The sequence below is a fragment of the Neoarius graeffei genome, chromosome 23, assembly GCF_027579695.1.
Source record: "Neoarius graeffei isolate fNeoGra1 chromosome 23, fNeoGra1.pri, whole genome shotgun sequence".
In the NCBI taxonomy this organism is placed as follows: Eukaryota; Metazoa; Chordata; class Actinopteri; order Siluriformes; family Ariidae; genus Neoarius; species Neoarius graeffei.
In genome coordinates this window covers 35,306,517-35,327,292 of record NC_083591.1, presented here as the reverse complement: position 1 = coordinate 35,327,292, position 20,776 = coordinate 35,306,517, and the positions used below count along the sequence as shown (strand labels likewise).

Sequence of the window (20,776 nt, the reverse complement as noted above, 5' to 3'; positions counted from 1 at the left end):
ATGAAATATCGGGTTTCCATGATTCACAAATTATTGCATTCTGTTTTTATTGACAGTTCACACAGTGTCCCAATTTTTTTAGAATTGGGGTTGTGTGTGTATATATATATATATATATATATATATATATATATATATATATATATATATATATATATATCACACGTGAGCAAAGCAAACAAATAAAATATTTTTCAACACAAAAAGATAAACTTCATATCTTCGCACCACCATGTAATATTATTTTTCTTATATAAACACATTCACAAACAAAAAGTATCCAAATTTCTCAAAACAATTCATTGATATCCTCACTCATGAGGATATTGAAAAATATGTTCCTCAGTGTCCCGGATGTAGTTTGTATGAAAAATATGAGTGGCATATTTCCCGGTAAACCACTCATGTCTATTTTATATATACAGTGGTGCTTGAAAGTTTGTGAACCCTTTCGAATTTTCTATATTTCTGCAAGAATATGACCTAAAACATCATCAGATTTTCACACAAGTCCTAAAAGTAGATAAAGAGAACCCAGTTAAACAAATCAGACAAAAATATTATACTTGGTCATTTATTTATTGAGGAAAATGATCCAATATTACATATCTGTGAGTGGCAAAAGTATGTAAACCTTTGCTTTCAGTATCTGGTGTGACCCCCTTGTGCAGCAATAACTGCAACTAAACATTTCCAGTAACTGTTGATCAGTCCTGCACACCGGCTTGGAGGAATTTTAGGTGGGGTTTACATTAGACCGTATCAGCGGATCATCAGATTAACGTTTTTAAAAACGATTAGCGTGCACACAGCAACGCCAATACACGATTCGCGTGCACACAGCAAAGCCAATACACGGATACGCTAATCACATGACTAATTCGGCACGTAAGTTGAGAAATGTGTCAGTGCGGCTCATCGCTTCCTCCTCAGCGGCTGCGCTCCAAATCACTCCGCCCTGAACAGCGAGTGCCCTCTGGAGGGTGCGCACTCCGGCCCTGCGCAGCTCACAGAGCGCGCGAGTGAAGTGCACGAGCAATGATTCGGGACTGAGCCACTGTGCACAAGTCACTTACCACTTGCAAGTGGAAGGATGGCAAGCCTAAAGACAATCATAACTACACAATGGGCAGTATTTGCATCAGTATTTGCAGTATTTTCATACTTTTATACTCTTTAATGAAAGGTGATACAAGGCGGAAGTCCGCGCCGTTTTTCAGCAGTCGCGTCACATGACCAACGCCAGCAAATCAGGAAGGTGGATGTCACAGTGACGTTGTCCAATGACGACGCCAGCTAGAGCTCAGCACAGCGTATCCGCGTATTCTCAGTGTTTACACAGCACCGGACCAGACACGATCTGGATTGAATACGTGGACCCTGGCGGATTCCCGTTTGCCGGCATTTCCAGGCGTTTTAATGTAAACGGACAGTGCATCCACGAAGAAAACGAGACAGATACGGTCTAATGTAAACTTGGCCTTAGCCCATTCTTCCATACAGAACAGCTTCAACTCTGGGATGTTGGTGGGTTTCCTCACATGAACTGCTCAATTCAGGTCCTTCCACAACATTTCCATTGGATTAAGGTCAGGACTTTGACTTGGCCATTCCAAAACATTAACTTTATTCTTCTTTAACCATTCTTTGGTAGAACAACTTGTGTGCTTAGGGTCGTTGTCTTGCTGCATGACCCACCTTCTCTTGAGATTCAGTTCATGGACAGATGTCCTGACATTTTCCTTTAGAATTTGCTGGTATAATTCAGAATTCACTGTTCAATCAATGATGGCAAGCCATCCTGGCCCAGATGCAGCAAAACAGGCCCAAACCATGATACTACCACCACCATGTTTCACAGATGGGATAAGGTTCTTATGCTGGAATGCAGTGTTTTCCTTTCTCCAAACATAGCACTTCTCATTTAAACCCAAAAGTTCTATTTTGGTCTCATCCATCCAGAAAACATTTTTCCAATAGCCTTCTGGCTTGTCCATGTGATCTTTAGCAAACTTCAGACAAGCAGCAATGTTTTTTTTGGAGAGCGGTGGCTTTCTCCTTGCAACCCATTGTTGTTCAGTGTTCTGCTGATGGTGGACTCATGAACATTAACATTAGCCAATGCGAGAGAGGCCTTCAGTTGTTTAGAAGTTACCCTGGGGTTCTTTGTGACCTCACCAACTATTACACGCCTTGCTCTTGGAGTGATCTTTGTTGGTCGACCACTCCTGGGGAGGGTAACAATGGTCTTGAATTTCCTCCATTTGTACACAATCTGTCTGACTGTGGATTGATGGAGTCCAAACTCTTTAGAGATGGTTTTGTAACCTTTTCCAGCCTGATGAGCATCAACAACGCTTTTTCTGAGGTCCTCAGAAATCTCCTTTGTTCGTGCCATGATACACTTCCACAAATGTGTTGTGAAGATCAGACTTTGATAGAGCCCTGTTCTTTAAATAAAACAGGGTGCCCACTCACACCTGATTGTCATCCCATTGACTGAAAACACCTGACTCTAGTTTCACCTTCAAATTAACTGCTAATCCTAGAGGTTCACATACTTTTGCCACTCACAGATATATAATATTGGTTCATTTTCCTCAATAAATAAATGACCAAGTATAATATTTTTGTCTCATTTGTTTAACTGGGTTCTCTTTATCTACTTTTAGGACTTGTGTGAAAATCTGGTGATGTTTTAGGTCATATTTATCCAGAAATATAGAAAATTCTAAAGGGTTCACAAACTTTCAAGCACCACTGTGTGTGTGTGTGTGTGTGTGTGTGTGTGTGTGTATGTATATATATATATAATATGAAATCCATACTTTTTCTCTTTTGAGCTGAACGTGATATTTGTGCCAAGTGCCGTATGGTATAATGGAGAGAAAATGACTGACTGAACATACAAAGCAGACAAAGAAGGGATGTAAATTCTGCCCTGTCGGACATGAGGGTTCAATAACAAAGCCCCTTAAGACAAAAGTGTTCAAAGGGCTACATAAAACCTGCTAAGCCCTTCATGACGACTTTAAACCTCCATAAATACTGTTTTAAAAGGGTTATTCCACTCGGTGTCAGCTGTCATAAAAACTATATTTAGACATCAACACCTCAGTCAAGCGATCGATGTTTGTTGACATGCTACATTATGATGCTGGCTGACATACGTTAGAACAGGGGTGGGCAAATTTTTTGACTCGGGGGCCACATTGGGTTCTAAAATTTGACAAAGGGGCCAGGTAGGGAGCAAATGGATGGAGTGTTTGTGTGAACTAATATAAATTACATGTAAAAGCCATTACATAAAAGGTTTTGGCCTTTAACAGGTAGCCTAAGCATGAATAGGAAGATGTATTTATGCACGGTTTATTGTATGAATTATTTTTCAAATGCATTTTTTCATAATAAAGTAAATACACTCACATTCAATTTCAGTGGGAACAGTGTTGTTGGTCTCCCTTTTTTGCCAGTGCATCAAAGTTTGGTGTCAGTTTGGTTGTGGCAATTCTCAGGACAGATCCAAGGTGTTAATCAGTTAACTGGGATCTGTGATGTGCTTTGTTGATGCTCATCACACTGAGCGTCTGCTCACAGACATAGGTCGAGCCAAACAACACCAGCATCCTCTGTGCCATCTTCTGAACGTTTGGAAACGTGGTTTCGCTTAGTGAAGCATAAGTCATCCAGTTTAAGAGAGTTGACCTTCTCCTTTAAGACGGAGTCGGACTGAAGATTGATCAGTTCCAATTGCAGCTTCTGCGGTGCTGTTTCGGGGTCTTGTGACAGGGGACATGATACCAGCTGAAGTGACCTGTCAGTTTTTTTTCAAAATCAGAGAACCAGCGGCAGAATTCCCCATGCAGGTTGTCCAGTGATTTGCTGTATTTCTTCACGTGCCGAGTGGCCTCTTTCTGCATGGCTAGCTTGGGAAAATGAGCAAATGATTTGCTTGAAATTTGTCTGGAGAATAAAGTCAGCTTGGATTTGAAGGCTCTCACGTTTGTGTACATTTAATGCACAAACTGATCTTTCCCTTGTAGTTTCACCTTCAGCTCATTCAGGTGTGAAAATATGTCCACTGCAAACGCAAAGTCACAAATCCAGTCTGTGCCGCTCAGCTCAGGAAACTCGTCGGATTTCCCTATTAACTCCAAAAATGAGCTGATCTCCTCTTTCAGCTCCCACACACATTGAAGTGCTTTCCCCAAACTTAACTAGCGGACATGAGAGTGGTAAAGCAAGTCCTGGTGATCAGCATCCGTTTCCTCAAGGAATGTAATAAACTGATGATGCTGATGTCCTCTTGCTCGTATAAAGTTAATAAGCTTTACGACTGGATTCTCAACATAATTAAGCTGCAATACAGACTTACACAGAGATTCCTGATGGATGATGCGGTGAAGGAAAATTATATCCTGCTCAGAATTTTCCTCTTTCACTTTGTCCTGGATTCTTTTCAGCAGCCTGACGTTTTTTCCAGTTAAGTTTGCTGATCCATCCGTGGTGACATTGGCAAGTTTACACCAAGGTAACTTCAGCCTCTCAATGACCCTGGACACCCTGTCATACAAGTCCTCTCGTCACGTTTTCCCCTTTAGGGATTCCATGGTCAAAAATTCCTCCATTATCTCAAAATTGTCATTAATCCCTCGGATAAAAATTGGGAGCTGAGCAGTGTCTTATGTCCTGACTTTCATCCAGTGCCAGTGAATATAACTTAAAGGACTCTGCCTTTTTGTTTACCTGGCTGGCTATATCTTTGTCAATCAGTTCCACACAGCGAGTCACTGTTCTGCATGATAAACTAATTTTTTCAAACTTGCTTTTGCTCTCTGAACACAAGAGACCTGCTGTGTCTACCATGCATTCTTTCAAAAACTCGCCTTCAGAGAAAGGCTTGCTAGCCTTTGCTAATTTGAATGCCAGCAAAAAACTTGCCTTGGTACTTGACTCTTGGATCATAGTTTGTCGGTGAAAATTTTTTTGCTGTGTCTGCAAATTGGCTGCCAACCTCTGAGTAGTAGCGGCCCGCTCTTGCACCGACAGCTTGCTAGCGTAGTTAGCATGCTTGGAAGTAAAATGACAGCTAATAGCGGAGCTCCCAGTGGAGCACCATACCTAAGAAAAAATGGTAAACCCATCGAGTCAATTATTTTTTGTGGTTTGTCCGTGTATGTGTACCACCTCTCATACACACCACCTAGTGGTCAGTGTTAGTAATTACCAGTCATACACACTGCCTAGTGGTCAGTGTTAGTAATTACCAGGCATACACATCGCCTAGTGGTCAGTGTTAGTAATTACCAGTCATACACACCGCCTAGTGGTCAGTGTTAGTAATTACCAGTCATACACACCGCCTAGTGGCCAGTGTTAGTAATTACCAGTCATACACACTGCCTATGTACAGTAGTGGTTAGCACTGTCGCCTCACAGCAAGAAGGTCCAGGTTCGAGCCCCATGGTCGGCGAGGGCCTTTCTGTGTGGAGTTTGCATGTTCTCCCCGTGTCCGCGTGGGTTTCCTCCGGGTGCTCCGGTTTCCCCCACAGTCCAAAGACATGCAGGTTAGGTTAACTGGTGACTCTAAATTGACCGTAGGTGTGAGTGTGAATGGTTGTCTGTGTCTATGTGTCAGCCCTGTGATGACCTGGCGACTTGTCCAGGGTGTACCCTGCCTTTCGCCCGTAGTCAGCTGGGATAGGCTCCAGCTTGCCTGCGACCCTGTAGAACAGGATAAAGCGGCTAGAGATGATGAGATGAGACGAGATGAGATGAGATGAGACACACCGCCTAGTGGTCAGTGTTAATAATTACCAGTCATACACATCGCCTAGTGGTCAGTGTTAGTAATTACCAGTCATACACACCGCCTAGTGGCCAGTGTTAGTAATTACCAGTCATACACACTGCCTATGTACAGTAGTGGTTAGCACTGTCGCCTCACAGCAAGAAGGTCCGGGTTCGAGCCCCGTGGTCGGCGAGGGCCTTTCTGTGTGGAGTTTGCATGTTCTCCCCGTGTCCGCGTGGGTTTCCTCCAGGTGCTCCGGTTTCCCCCACAGTCCAAAGACATGCAGGTTAGGTTAACTGGTGACTCTAAATTGACCGTAGGTGTGAATGTGAGTGTGAATGGTTGTCTGTGTCCATGTGTCAGCCCTGTGATGACCTGGTGACTTGTCCAGGCTGTACCCCAACTTTCGCCCATAGTCAGCTGGGATAGGCTCCAGCTTGCCTGCGACCCTGTAGAACAGGATAAAGCGGCTACAGATAATGAGATGAGATGAGACACACCGCCTAGTGGCCAGTGCTAGCCAGTAAAGAAATAAAACAAAAGAGACTGGCTATGATATCAGAAAATTCTACAACCCAGAAACAGATGGGAGCTCCGCTTTTAGGCAGTGCCTAAATCTATATATTATTGTATTCTTTGAAAACTGTAATGGTTTCCTGACATATAAGACATGCAGCCATTGATTGGACTTCAGTGAAAAAATATTTCGTTGTCCACTCCTTATTAAACACTCAGAACTCACTGTCGACTTTTGTTTTCTTTGATCCGCTCATGTTTACAGAAGGGGTCAAAGGTCAATTGTGTCTGGAGTTTGCCATCTAGTGGGAAACAAGAGGTATTGCAGGAAAAGGGAAAATGAATATGGTTTTTACCATAATTTGGACATGTTCGGCAGGCTGGATTAAAAAGACTAACGGGTCGTATATGGCCCGCGGGCCGTAGTTTGCCCATTGTTGCGTTAGAATGTTAGGTAAATGTCAGATGCTACAAAAGACGTACGATTGTCGTTTCTTTTTAAAATGAAAATTAGACTGCAATTAAAAATAAAAACTGAAATTGTCATGTAATTAGTTGTCAGACTACTCTTGTATGATGTTATACTGTAGGCCTACCATTATACAGTATATAATAATAATAATAATAATAATAATAATAAAAATGTGTACAGTGGTGCTTGAAAGTTTGTGAACCCTTTAGAATGTTCTATATTTCTGCATAAATATAACCTAAAACATCATCAGATTTTCACACAAGTCCTAAAAGTAAATAAAGAGAACCCAGTTAAACAAATGGGACAAAAATATTATACTTGGTCATTTATTTATTGAGGAAAATGATCCAATATTACATATCTGTGAGTGGCAAAAGTATGCGAACCTCAAGGATTAGCAGTTAATTTGAAGGTGAAATTAGAGTCAGGTGTTTTCAATCAATGGGATGACAATCAGGTGTGAGTGGGCACCCTGTTTTATTTAAAGAACAGGGATATATCAAAGTCTGATCTTCACAACATGTTTGTGGAAGTGTATCATGGCACGAACAAAGGAGATTTCTGAGGACCTCAGAAAAAGCGTTGTTGATGCTCATCAGGCTGGGAAAGGTTACAAAACCATCTCTAAAGAGTTTGGACTCCACCAATCCACAGTCAGACAGATTGTGTACAAACGGAGGAAATTCAAGACCATTCTTACCCTCCCCAGGAGTGGTTGACTAACAAAGATCACTCCAAGAGCAAGGCATGTAATACTCGGCGAGGTCACAAAGGACCCCAGGGTAACTTCTAAGCAACTGAAGGCCTCTCTCACATTGGCTAATGTTAATGTTCATGAGTCCACCATCAGGAGAACACTGAACAACAATGGTGTGCATGGCAGGGTTGCAAGGAGAAAGCCACTGCTCTCCAAAAAGAACATTGCTGCTCATCTGCAGTTTGCTAAAGATCACATGGACAAGGCAGAAGGCTATTGGAAAAATGTTTAGTGGACAGATGAGACCAAAATAGAACTTTTTGGTTTAAATGAGAAGCGTTATGTTTGGAGAAAGGAAAACACTGCATTCCAGCATAAGAACCTTATCCCATCTGTGAAACATGGTGGTGGTAGTATCATGGTTTGGGCCTGTTCTGCTGCATCTGGGCCAGGACGGATTGCCGTCATTGATGGAACAATGAATTCTGAATTATACCAGTGAATTCTAAAGGAAAATGTCAGGACATCTGTCCATGAACTGAATCTCAAGAGAAGGTGGGTCATGCAGCAAGACAATAACCCTAAGCAACAAGTCATTCTACCAAAGAATGGTTAAAGATGAATAAAGTTAATGTTTTGGATTGGCCAAGTCAAAGTCCTGACCTTAATCCAATCGAAATATTGTGGAAGGACCTGAAGGTAGCAGTTCATGTGAGGAAACCCACCAACATCCCAGAGTTGAAGCTGTTCTGTACGGAGGAATGGGCTAAAATTCCTCCAAGCCGGTGTGCAGGACTGATCAACAGTTACTGGAAACGTTTAGTTGCAGTTATTGCTGCACAAGGGGGTCACACCAGATACTGAAAGCCAAGGTTCACATACTTTTGCCACTCACAGATATGTAATATTGGATCATTTTCCTCAATAAATAAATGACCCAGTACAATATTTTTGTCTCATTTTTTTAACTGGGTTCTCTTTATCTACTTTTAGGACTTGTGTGAAAATCTGATGATGTTTTAGGTCATATTTATGCAGAAATATAGAAAATTCTAAAGGGTTCACAAACATTCAAGCACCACTGTGTATTGTTTAGCTAAAGTCTATGTCCCCTCACAGTTTCGTTAAGTATATAATCGAATGTTTGCTCTTTATGCCATTTATTCTCATTTTCCACAAAAAAATATAAAGATAAAAATTTAAGCAGATCTCATGATATACCTAAATACTGAAACTAATGTTTTTTTTTTTTCTGCCGGAGGAATATGAGTAGCTTCTCTACTTTTGTGCCTTTTTATTCAGCTTCTATCTTTGCATATACTGCATGATTGTACTTGACTGCAATGTACGATTATGATGAGTAAAACTTCCTTTCTGATTTAATGTGTGTTCAAAAAATGACTGGTCTTACTGGGTAGCATGCATGCAGCATTGAGTTATCAGGGCCTTGTAAATGGAGTTTCTAAATGTATATACTGTAATGGTTTATGGTTATTTAGCACAAAAGTCTTTTAGCACAAATTTAAAGTCTTTTAGTACAAGTTCTAAAGTCTCTTAGCACATCTCTATATTCTTTCGCACAAGATCCAAGAACACTTAATCTTTATTCTGAATACTTACTGATCATGTTCAAAGATGTTTGATAAATTTTTTAATGAAATTTGCCAAGATTCTGATCGATAACAAGCGATTGTATTTCCCCACTCTGCCATTTTGTTTGATGTAGCCCGTATGTTACTCACCAATCCTCCCTCCAAATTATTTAACACACCAAGTACCCTGACACAGTACACCGCTCCAGCCAACTTCCAGGTTTGTTTTATCTTTATTAAAGTGCTAAGCTTAAATTATATCATATTTATTATTTACAATTTGATAATTTGATAAAGAATGAAAAGTCAAGCGAAATTTATAAGAGTTTAAAGAAAGCTTTTTGTTTGTTCTTTATTTGAATTTTTTTTACAAAAGAAAAAGGCAGCACAGTGGTGTAGTGGTCAGCAGTGTCCCCTCACTACAAGAAGGTTCTGGGTTTGAGCCCAGCGGCCTACGAGGGCCTTTCTGTGTGGAGTTTGCATGTTCTGTCCATTCCCCTACAGTCCAAAGACATGCAGGTTCGGTTAATTGGTGGCTTGAAATTGTCCATCGGTGTGAATGTGAGCATGAACGGTTGAGAGGAGAAAACCTCTCTAATAATCCTGTAGAAGGCAATGGGAAACCACTACTGTAATGTTCCCTAGACACTTTGATGGCTGAAGCCGTCAGAGTGGCTACGTCACTGTAGCGATATGCCAAAGTGGATAGATGGACAAAAGAAAAAAAGGTTGAAAGAAAGGAAAACTTTGTACAGCTATTTCAATTATTTTATTAAGCTATTTATATTTTGGATAATTGCTGTGACTTCTTAAAGGCCTCGTGCGGTAATTTCAGCAATCAGGCTATATCATGTGTCAAAATGTCGGGTTTGGTGGGTTATTCAAGCCCCTCGGTTTCCCGCGATCTCAGTGTCACGATGCGCCCGCTACAAGCATTTAAAGTTGACGCACACAGCCAAATTTAGGCAGCCAGCCGTTAACTAGGTCAACTTATGTGTGACGTCATACCAGTAACCTCCCTTGGGTGATGCTGGCCTGTCCCCATGTTTTCTCTATAGCGTGCGTTTACCAGAGTTGTTTACATTGCGGATTTTGTGGATTTATGCAGTTTGTGGATAGTTTTGAACACTCAAAACACTATGAAATGATGTATTAATATTCTGTGATACAAAATGCCTAATCGGTGTATTGTGTTTGGCTGTAACAACGAACACTGAACACTAGTTGTGACTGTTGTTATCCATGGATCTGATTTCAAGGTCATGGCTAGGTATTGATAGAAAAAAATTATTTTTTAAAAAACACATTGTGGCAGCGGGGGCACGGTCAAGCGCCGGTCTGTGACAGGAGGGCAGGGCCAGAGAAGGTGAGTGGTAGAATCATTACACCTGACGGTAATTAACCTGTGTTTTGTGTGTTTTCCCAGTCACCGCGCCCTATTTAAGGAGGCAGAGGGAGAGCAGAGAAGAGCTCATCCCGGGACAAGAACACAGTGTGTGTGTTTCGCTATCAGATTAAAACTGGCAGTTATACTGAAAAGTCTGGCAATAAAAAGCCTATTTGCATCTGAAGTGTTGTCCTGCCGTCCTCTGTGCTCCACCCACACTTCAGAGAGCTCTGCAGTGGTGCCAAAACCCGGGACAAGGTGGAGCACCAACCTCGCAGCCCCATGGAATCCTCCCCGTTCGCGGACCTGGTCCACGCCCTCGCCACAGCTCAGCAAAGCCAGCACCAGGCGCTCGTCACGCTCCGAAAGGAGCAAGAGCGGCACTTCGAAGCCCTGGTGCTGGCCCAGCAGGAAGATTGCGAGGCGTTCCGGCATCTCCTCGCGTCGGCGGGGTCCACCAGCGCCCCGGCCGCGGGCCCGTCTCCCCTCACCGTGACCAAGATGGGCCCGCAGGATGACCCCGAGGCGTTTCTCACATTGTTCGAGCAGGTCGCCGAAGTCTCGGGGTGGCCGATGGAGCAGCGCGCGGCGCGCCTCCTCCCCCTCCTGACGGGAGAGGCGCAGCTGGCCGCGCTATAACTCCCCGCCGGCTGGCCTACGCGGACCTTCGCCGGGCCGTCCTCCAGCGCGCGGAAGCGCTGGCGCTGTTGTTCTGGCGTGCGCCCCACGTGCTGGAGGACAGCCCGGTGAAGGTCCGCGTAGGCCAGCCGGCGGGGAGTTATAGCGCGGCCAGCTGCGCCTCTCCCGTCAGGAGGGGGAGGAGGCGCGCCGCGCGCTGCTCCATCGGCCACCCCGAGGCTTCGGCGACCTGCTCGAACAATGTGAGAAACGCCTCGGGGTCGTCCTGCGGGCCCATCTTGGTCACGGTGAGGGGAGACGGGCCCGCGGCCGGGGCGCTGGTGGACCCCGCCGACGCGAGGAGATGCCGGAACGCCTCGTGATCTTCCTGCTGGGCCAGCACCAGGGCTTCGAAGCGCCGCTCTTGCTCCTTTCGGAGCGTGACGAGCGCCTGGTGCTGGCTTTGCTGAGCCGTGGCGAGGGCGTGGACCAGGTCCGCAAACGGGGAGGATTCCATGGGGCTGCGAGGTTGGTGCTCCACCTTGTCCCGGGTTTTGGCACCACTGTAGAGCTCTCTGAAGTGTGGGTGGAGCACAGAGGACGGCAGGACAACGCTTCAGATGCAAATAGGCTTTTTATTGCCAGACTTTTCAGTATAACCGCCAGTTTTAATCTGATAGCGAAACACACACTGTGTTCTTGTCCCGGGATGAGCGCTTCTCTGCTCTGCCTCCTTAAATAGGGCGCGGTGACTGGGAAAACACACAAAACACAGGTTAATTACCGTCAGGTGTAATGATTCTACCACTCACCTTCCCTGGCTCCGCCCTCCTGTCACAGACCGGCGCTTGACCACGCCCCCGCTGCCACACACGTTTTAAATGTTTCTATGTATCAATCATTAATTGTACAAAATGATTTTCATACATTTATGTATTTGTCATATCTTTCTTTGTCACATGAAGTGTTGTCTTGATAACACATGTGGCACATAATTTTAGCAAATGGATGAGAGAAGATTAATTGAAAGATTTATGCCACAGAGCTGCCTTTAACTAATAATCACTTATTACTGATGATTGTACGTTTACTAAACAATACAATACAAAGCTCAATACTCCCAGCCTATAACATACTGAATATCAAGTTAAAATCAACCGCAATAAAAGGAAAATGATGAAAACTGGAATATCAAGGGGTCTACTGTATCAGAAGGCCCACTGCATTTCGCGAGATCGCAAGCTGTCAAGTTGCTAGAATTCAATCTTTCTAGCTATACTTTCACCCCCTACAGCTATCAGTATTACACATAATCATAGATTAATCACACAGCATTCTAATTCAAGTGAAAATGGTCTTTAAAAATACACATAAGTAGTGATTTAGTTAGAGAAACCAACCAAAACAAGTCTTCAAGTCACCGGTCTTCATTCTCGTCTTCGTTTCTGTCGTCGTCAGAACTGTCATTTTCTTCTGAAGATGAGCGCTCAGGTTCAAATCTGTAAGGCTGGATACCACCAGGACATTCAGCTGTCAAAATCTCTACTTGTGGGCCATTTTCTTCTTCTGTATCGGTAAAATCAAAGCTAATTTCCTCAGCATCGCTCCTATTTTCTGGTGTGTCCGTCATTGCAACTGCACCGAGTGGTTACTGGTATGACGTCACGCAGCTGTTCCATTGACCGAGAGGGGGCGCTGCGAACGCGGAAAATTTCAAGTGATGGGCATGATCAAATAAGGACCGATTACAACCGCGGGAAGCTTTTGAAAAATCGACGGTCAATTTATTTCGAATCTCGAAAGCATTCTGGTGCAGAATAATGCGACTTTTATCGCCACTGCGTGACGCCTTTAATGCAAGAAAGTGAACTCATTAAACTTGAAACAAACAAAAAAAAAACCTTTGATAATCAATTAAACTGCAGGTACCATTAAAAATGCACACGATTTAAGAAGTTGGAAGACATTAATTTTTTTTGGAAATGATCCCATAAACGGGTGGCACGGTGGTGTAGTGGTTAGCGCTGTCGCCTCACAGCAAGAAGGTCCTGGGTTCGAGCCCTGTGGCCGGCGAGGGCCTTTCTGTGTGAAGTTTGCATGTTCTCCCCGTGTCTGCGTGGGTTTCCTCCGGGTGCTCCAAAGACATGCAGGTTCGGTTAACTGGTGACTCTAAATTGACCGTAGGTCTGAATGTGAGTGTGAATGGTTGTCTGTGTCTATGTGTCAGCCCTGTGATGACCTGGAGACTTGTCCAGGGTGTACCCCGCCTTTCGCCCGTAGTCAGCTGGGATAGGCTCCAGCTTGCCGTGTCTACAGGGTCGCACCCTGTAGAACAGGATAAAGCGGCTACAGATAATGAGATGAGATGAGATGAGATCCCGTAAACAAAAAAATCTTGGACTGTAAATTTAGGAAGGCCTGCTGAACATATTTGGATTGAGTTCATTCATGCAGTGCTTGCAGGAGGGCCTAAGAATCCTTCTGAAACTAGAAGGGCACTTGGTAGAGTGCATACCTCTGCCAAGCCACATGTTCAGATTTGTGTCAATGTCTATTCAATTGTTCCTTGGTCCATGGCTCACCTTTCTTCAAAAGTTCATCAAAATCCATTGACTACTTTTTGAGTTATGTTGGAAAAAATTCGAACAAACAAACAAACAAACAAATGGAGGCAAAAACATAACCTCCTCTAACAAAGTTGACAGAGGTAATAAACCCATTTTGCAGAGGAATGTGGGAAATATTTCTCTTTCTAGAAAAAGAATAGGGTGACTGATGGATGACTCGTCGACAGCTTGCGGCTGTGATTTATGGTTGTGACGGAACGTGCTCAGTTTTTTGCACTGTAAATAAGTTAAATAAAAATAATTAAATAATAGGTGGCATGGTGGTGTAGTGGTTAGCACTGTCACCTCACAGCAAGAAGGTTCTGGGTTTGAGCCCAGCGACCGACGAGGGGCTTTCTGTGTGGAGTTTGCATGTTCTCCCCGTGTCTGTGTGGGTTTCCTCCGGGTTCTCCGGTTTCCTCCACAGTCCAAAGACATGCAGGTTAGGTTAATTGGTGGCTCTAAATTGACCATAGGTGTGAATGTGAGTGTGAATGGTTGTTTGTCTCTATATGTCAGACCTGTGATGACCTGGCGACTTGTCCGGGGTGTACTCCGAGTCTCACCCATAGTCAGCTGGGATAGGCTCCAGCTTGCCCACGACCCTGTAGATAAGTGGCTACAGATAATGGATGGATGATAATAATAATAATAATAATAATAAATGTGTTACATTATCCCATTTGCCAAAAGAAATGACTGTTAGTACTCGCTCTGTTTTTCCAGGTCATCTCCTCACCTGCCTTTTAAGCTTATTGTACATGATGGCGCATAATGTTCTGAAGCTCCTTTGTTCACCAAGCTGGAAAATGGATGCATAAATGCCTTCTTGTGCTCTTGAAGTTGATAGAGTTGCGTTCTGCACAGTGGGGCTAAAGGACAGTTAAATATTTAATTGTCTAATAAAATTTGATCTGCCCTCAGAGCTCTGCATATCTTTTTGTGTTAATGAGGCATAAAATGTTTAATTAAATCTCAAAAGGCTTTCGGGGAGGGCATACAACCTCTCCATTGCCACGAAGACTGAGAAAGAGGGATGAATTTTTCCTGTCCTCTCTTATTAAAACAGGAGAACAATACAGTTCTCCTTCATCCTTCTCTCTGATGGATCTGTGAGACTGCGATCCATCTTTGCCGGACACTCGTTCGTTCTGCTTTTTGTTTATACTCTACTTCTCTCAATCCATCTCTGAATGCAAATGTGCAAATGGATGTGCCAAGTGACATAATTAACATATTAATCATACACGCCCCTCCCATGTGTGCCATATAATGCATATTAATGAGCAGTGATGCACATGCATGAATAGTGCACAATAATACGCATTATTGGTACGGTATCACTAGGTAATTGCTGAAATTTAGTTTTGGGGACGCGTTAGGATTTGACAGTCGCTTGTTGCCAACATAATAGCACATTAATTAGCCAGTGTTCCAGATGAGTGCAGCTGTTTGTGGTTGTGTGGAGAACACCTAATTCTCCCTCACCTCCCATATTAGTTAAATTCCAGCCAAATTGCAGATAGGAGGTAATATTTATTTTAATAACCCAGCTGAAATTGTTCTGCTGTTATAATTTCTGAAATGCAATACATCTATATTTTTCGTTTCATCATCATTTGCAATCAGATGAGAAGTAAACAACTTTCCTGGCTGAATCCATTGCTCCTCTGACTGCAGTAAGTTAAATGGCTACACACACTTTCTGTATTTCTCTTTGTGTGTCGTTCTAATTCTAGGGTTTTTTTTTTATCTCTCTTCCTCTTAAACCTTTAGTCCTTAATGTCTATCCTTTTATCTTACTTTGACGAGCAAAGCTATCCATGTGTTCAAATCTATTCTAGCAAGGCCCATGGAGGCCACTATCACTTTAGCCTGTGTTTCAGTCATATCAGCTGTTCAATCTGTTATCTCTGTTTGCAGTAGTATAGGCTTAGTACTTTGAGTCTGCCTACCAGGGAATGTGTCTTTGGTATTAAATCTCAGGGTATCTGCTTATGCATGATGACTCATGGTGCAAACACCTTGAGCAATAACAGCTGTGGTTCTATTGATCCAGATGCAATGATACTGCATTGCTTAGAGTTCTAGCCTAGCTTTTGTAGAACTGGATGAAAATGCTATGTACACTCTCAGAAAATAAAGTACATGATTGTACCTTTAAGGCTACAACAGCTTGTCACTGGGGCAGGACCTTCTAAAGTACTTATTTGTACCTTTTATGCTTGTCACACTGTCTCGTATCTTGCCACGTAAGCGGCATGTGGGTCAAACACCAAGAAATGAGGCGTGTTTTGTCCAAAATTAAAGCCCTGTGATGTACACGGCGTATGTGTGGCATTACTGTGGCATATCTGCAGTTTCGTAAAATTATGGCGTTCTGAGGCATATGCGTGGTGTATGATACATTGCCATGGCATAACTGTTTTATTCTTATGTGTGACGTTGCTGCTGCATATCTGCAGCGTTCACGCTGCGTTCGTTGTCATTCGTGACAGTCAAGAAAGCATCATGACAGCAAAGAAGTCAGGATCCGAGAAGGGCAAGGGAAGAGGGACGACATCAGCCGCATCCACCCAGCCAGCCCTGGAGCCACTTTCAAGTAAAGTGTTCGCACAGCATAATAAGTGTTCGAGCAACGTTGCCGCTGTGTAGCTTTTGATTTGTGCATGTGACATATCAAAGCTGCAATGGATTTTTAAGCGCAGACTTAAAAATACACCGCACCCTGACGTACAAGGAGATCGTGTTACGCATCCTAGAGTATTTGCTACGTAAGCTGGCAATGCTGTGACATTCCTTTTTTACTGTCACGTATCCTGATACACCGTATGTACGCAAGACTGAAACGCCAATGTGTGACACAAGCATGATATACTGCTTGGGAACATATATATCTTTTTGGCCCTAAATAGGTACACATAGTTATCTTGAGAGCCAAAAATAGCATAGTTCATCCCTCAGATTCCCTGTAATAGTGTAACTGAATATGAATCCATGGTTCAAAATGAAAATATAATGTACAAATGGATATATGAATCGGAGACGGCACAATAGAAGGCTTGGCAAAATGGTTCACATGACATCTGGTTGAGACCAAAGGTGTGCATCATGACTAAGAAGAGGTCACATATGAAACTTGCAGGACAAACAAAGACCATATGTACATTTGTATCATTTATTTATTCATCTTTAATTGTCACATTTATTCATTCATCTTTAATTATTGCCTGGTCAGGATTATAGCTGTTTAAAAAAAAAGTGTGTGTGTGTGTGTGTGTGTGTATATATATATATATATATATAAATTTTTTTTTTTTTTAGGAAAGAGAGCAAACTAAATTTGTTCAAAAATATCACAGGCAGGTACAAACAAAGATAATTGCTGCACAATTAGGACAAAAAAAAATCACTGTCATTGACATCTCCAGTTAAGACGAATTACGAACCTGAGTGATGTAGCTTTAGTTGACGACGAACAGACCATCCCGACAGTGCTGCTATTTCTACTTCTGTTTTTTTTTTCTTCTTTCTTTCTTTTTCTCCCCCTCCTCCAGTGTTTACCAGGGTTTCTGGGGCCATAGGTTCAGCTCACGCTCACACGGAGTTGAAATCCAGACACAGATATGGATATTTGGAGCATTACACAGATACAGATAAAGGCTTTGTTTTACAGCCTATTGACCTAACTAAGCGATTAGCAGTCACAATAAAGTCGACATATCTCTCCGAACAAGGGATAGGATTTGAATTTGAACTCAACCATGGATTGTATATGCTTCTGGCAAATCAGTCCCAAGTGAGTCATACTACAGTGAGTCATAACACAATACGGGCTGGGACTCATAAATCAAGCTTAGACCAGTTTGTAAACAATAAAAATGATATGTTTTGTGTTTAAGGTTTATTTAATGATGTTTTGTGTCATCCAGCTACATGTGCACTCGGGTGCAATTTATTGCATTCAAATGAATTGCTGTTTGAGTCTTTTTTCCCCCCCTTATGCCCAATGTTGCAACGATATGCTATTAAAAAAAAAAAACACCTTGAGCAATAACAGCTGTGGTTCTATGGATCCAGATGCAATGGGATTACATTGCTTAGATTTCTAGCCTAGCTTTTGGAGAACTGGATGAAGATGGTATGTACACTCTCAGAAAATAAAGTACTTGATTGTACCTTTAGGGGTACAACAACTTGTCATTGGGGCAGGACCTTCTGAAGTACTTATTTGTACCCTTTATATACTGCTTGGGAACACATTTCTTTGGGCTTTCTGAAATCAACACTGGGTCAAAAATATACATAAAAACACCTAATATTTGGGTAAAATGTCTCTTTGCAAGATTCACCTTGACCATGAACAAGCTTCTGGCAGAATTCTGGTTGGATATTTCATGACTCTTCATGGTAGAATTGGTAGAGTTAAATTATTTTTTTCCCCTTGGTATAGACTCGACTTATAAGCACGGTCCATATATTTTCAATAGGGTTGAAGTAAGGACTTACGGTATTTTAAGCTTAATGTTAGCCTGCTTTATTCTCCACAACCAGCTCTGATGTGTGTTTGGGATCATTGTCCTGTTGTAACTCCCAAGTCATGTTCAAGTTTCTGATTGTTTATGCTGAAGAATACTGAGGTAGTCCTTCATTATTCCATCCACTTTGTGCAATGAACCAGTTCCACTGGCAGCAAAACAGCCCCAGAGCATGATCCTACCACCACCACCAGCTGGTACAGTGTTCCTCTGTACATGGTGGCCATTGTGGCCAAACAACTCAATCTTTGTCTCATCTGACCATACATCTTTCCTCCAAAAGGCTTTTTCTTTGTCTGTGTGGTCAGCTTCAAACTTTAGTTAAGCTTGAAGGTGTCAATTTTGGAGCAGGGGGTTATTTCTTGGATAGCAGCCTCTTAGTCCATGGTGATCTGAACTGTAGACAGTGATCCATCAGTTCCCATGGCTGTGCTATGGTGGTTCCCAGGTTGTTCCTGACCATCCAAACCGATTTCCTTTCAGCTGATGGTGACAGTTTGGATTTTCTTGAAGCAAAGTGGCTTGGCAAAGTGAGTACACCTCACAATAACTTGTATACAATTGTTTGAACTGATCTTGGAATTTGCAGTTGTTTAGAAATGGCTCCAAGAGACATTCCGGAGTTGTGTACATCTGCGATCCTCATTCTCAGATCTGCACTGAGCTCCTTGGACTTTCCCATTTTACTGTGTGTTGGTCAATCCAGTGAGTGCTGTAAACAAACCCTTTTTATGAAGGCACAGAGAAGCTAACAGCTGTAGTCAATCATGATCATGAACAGGAAATTAAGAGACCTCGGCCTTGGCAAGATAGGAGACATTTTGAAAGTTTCATCACCTCTGAATTAATAATCTAAGTGAGCCTATGTAAATTTTTGACCCTGTATGTATAATTTTGACCTCGTATTGATTTCAGAAAACCCAAAGAAAATTAAAACTTGTGCGCCAAATTCTATTGTTTTTTTTTAATTAAAGATGTATGCTGTACATTCATTCTGCCACAGAAAAAGAACAGTTCAACGAAATTACTGAAAGCCCAAATACTGCCATGACATTCACATCACTGTATGTAAACTTATGACCACAACTGTATGTACCTTTTTGGCCCTAAATAGGTACACATAGTTATCTTGAGAGCCAAAAATGAGCTCTAGGGGGTACGTCAGTGTAGAGTGTACCTTGGGGGACAGAAATGGACCCCTACTTTACCCCTATTTCTGACAGTGTAAAGAGGATTATTCAGGGTTAAAATACACCTAAATGTGCCTTTCATCCATTAGGCTATAGAGTCTGTGATGCACTTAGTTTTAGGATCTAGTCCAACACGTAAAAGTATGACTTTACTATTCTCGTTTTCTTAGCTTAGCTTTCTTTTTATGTGTTGTCTATTTATGGTGAGAGTGAAAAGTATTTTTTTCAGCAATTTTCAGCTGTGTTGGTCAAGATCTAACACCACTTTCTCTCTCTTTTTCTCTCTTTTTTTCACAGCATGTCCTCCTGGTACATTTAAGTCCATGCAGGGCACGGGGCTGTGTCTGCAGTGTCCTCCCAACAGCAGGTCCACATCTGAGGCCTCCACCATTTGTGTGTGCAGAAACGGCTACTACAGAGCAGATGGAGACCTGCCAGACATGCCCTGCACCAGTGAGTCCAAAAACACATGCATTCCCATAAGAATGCTGCTTACTCTAAATAAACGGACCCTTGTGATACCAGTGGCTTCTGCTTCTAGTCCTGGAGAAAATAAATAGCATTTTTTTACTCGAACACATCTAACTCTGCATAATGAATTAGCTGATAAGCCGGTTTAGATTAGGGCTGGGAAAATTATAAAGGAGGATTATAAAAGGAGGAACCACTGCAGTTTCCACCTGGACGATTCTTGGCCAGGTTTAGTGAGAAAACATGTCAGAATCTCTGGGGAGTGCTAGTGGACTTGCTTGGATTGGATTCTCCCAATTACTTCCTGTCACCACTCATTTCCAGAGGCTGGTGGCTTACACAAAGTTTATTTCGTGGTGTGCAGTTGTTCGTCACCATGTTATTGAAAAGCAGCAGTTCCCAACCCAGTTAGTAATGCCTCCTATTCTGATTGCAGGTATGTTCAATCCATCCAACTGTCAACTGTGCAGATAATTAAAGAATGTTGATCACCTTCATGGGTGGACTGAGCAGGTGAAAACGTCATTGTACTCACCAGTCATGTGTTTTGGTTGCCCAGAAACTGAGTGCAAGTTAGTAAAAAAGGTTGGGAAGTTAGATAGTTAAGTGTATTAATACAGACTAATAGAAACTAATTCAGCTCTCAGGGCATAGACAGCCATATTTAGACCCCCTTTACATGTAGCCGGGTATCTATCTCATCTCATTATCTCTAGCCGCTTTATCCTTCTACAGGGTCGCAGGCAAGCTGGAGCCTATCCCAGCTGACTACGGGCGAAAGGCAGGGTACACCCTGGACAAGTCGCCAGGTCATCACAGGGCTGACACATAGACACAGACAACCATTCACACTCACATTCACACCTATGGTCAATTTAGAGTCACCAGTTAACCT

At 42.6% G+C, this 20,776-nt stretch overlaps 1 protein-coding gene across 3 annotated transcripts in view; it reads left to right on the top strand.

The window, feature by feature from the left end:
* LOC132871692 (ephrin type-B receptor 1-B) overlaps positions 1–20,776 on the top strand; it is a 940,976-nt gene that overhangs the window by 597,013 nt on the left and 323,187 nt on the right. For all 3 annotated transcript variants that reach the window (XM_060906104.1, XM_060906105.1, XM_060906103.1), the window contains exon 4: positions 19,708–19,863. In XM_060906104.1, the coding sequence (XP_060762087.1) occupies positions 19,708–19,863 (156 nt within the window). The remainder of the gene's footprint in view (positions 1–19,707; positions 19,864–20,776) is intronic.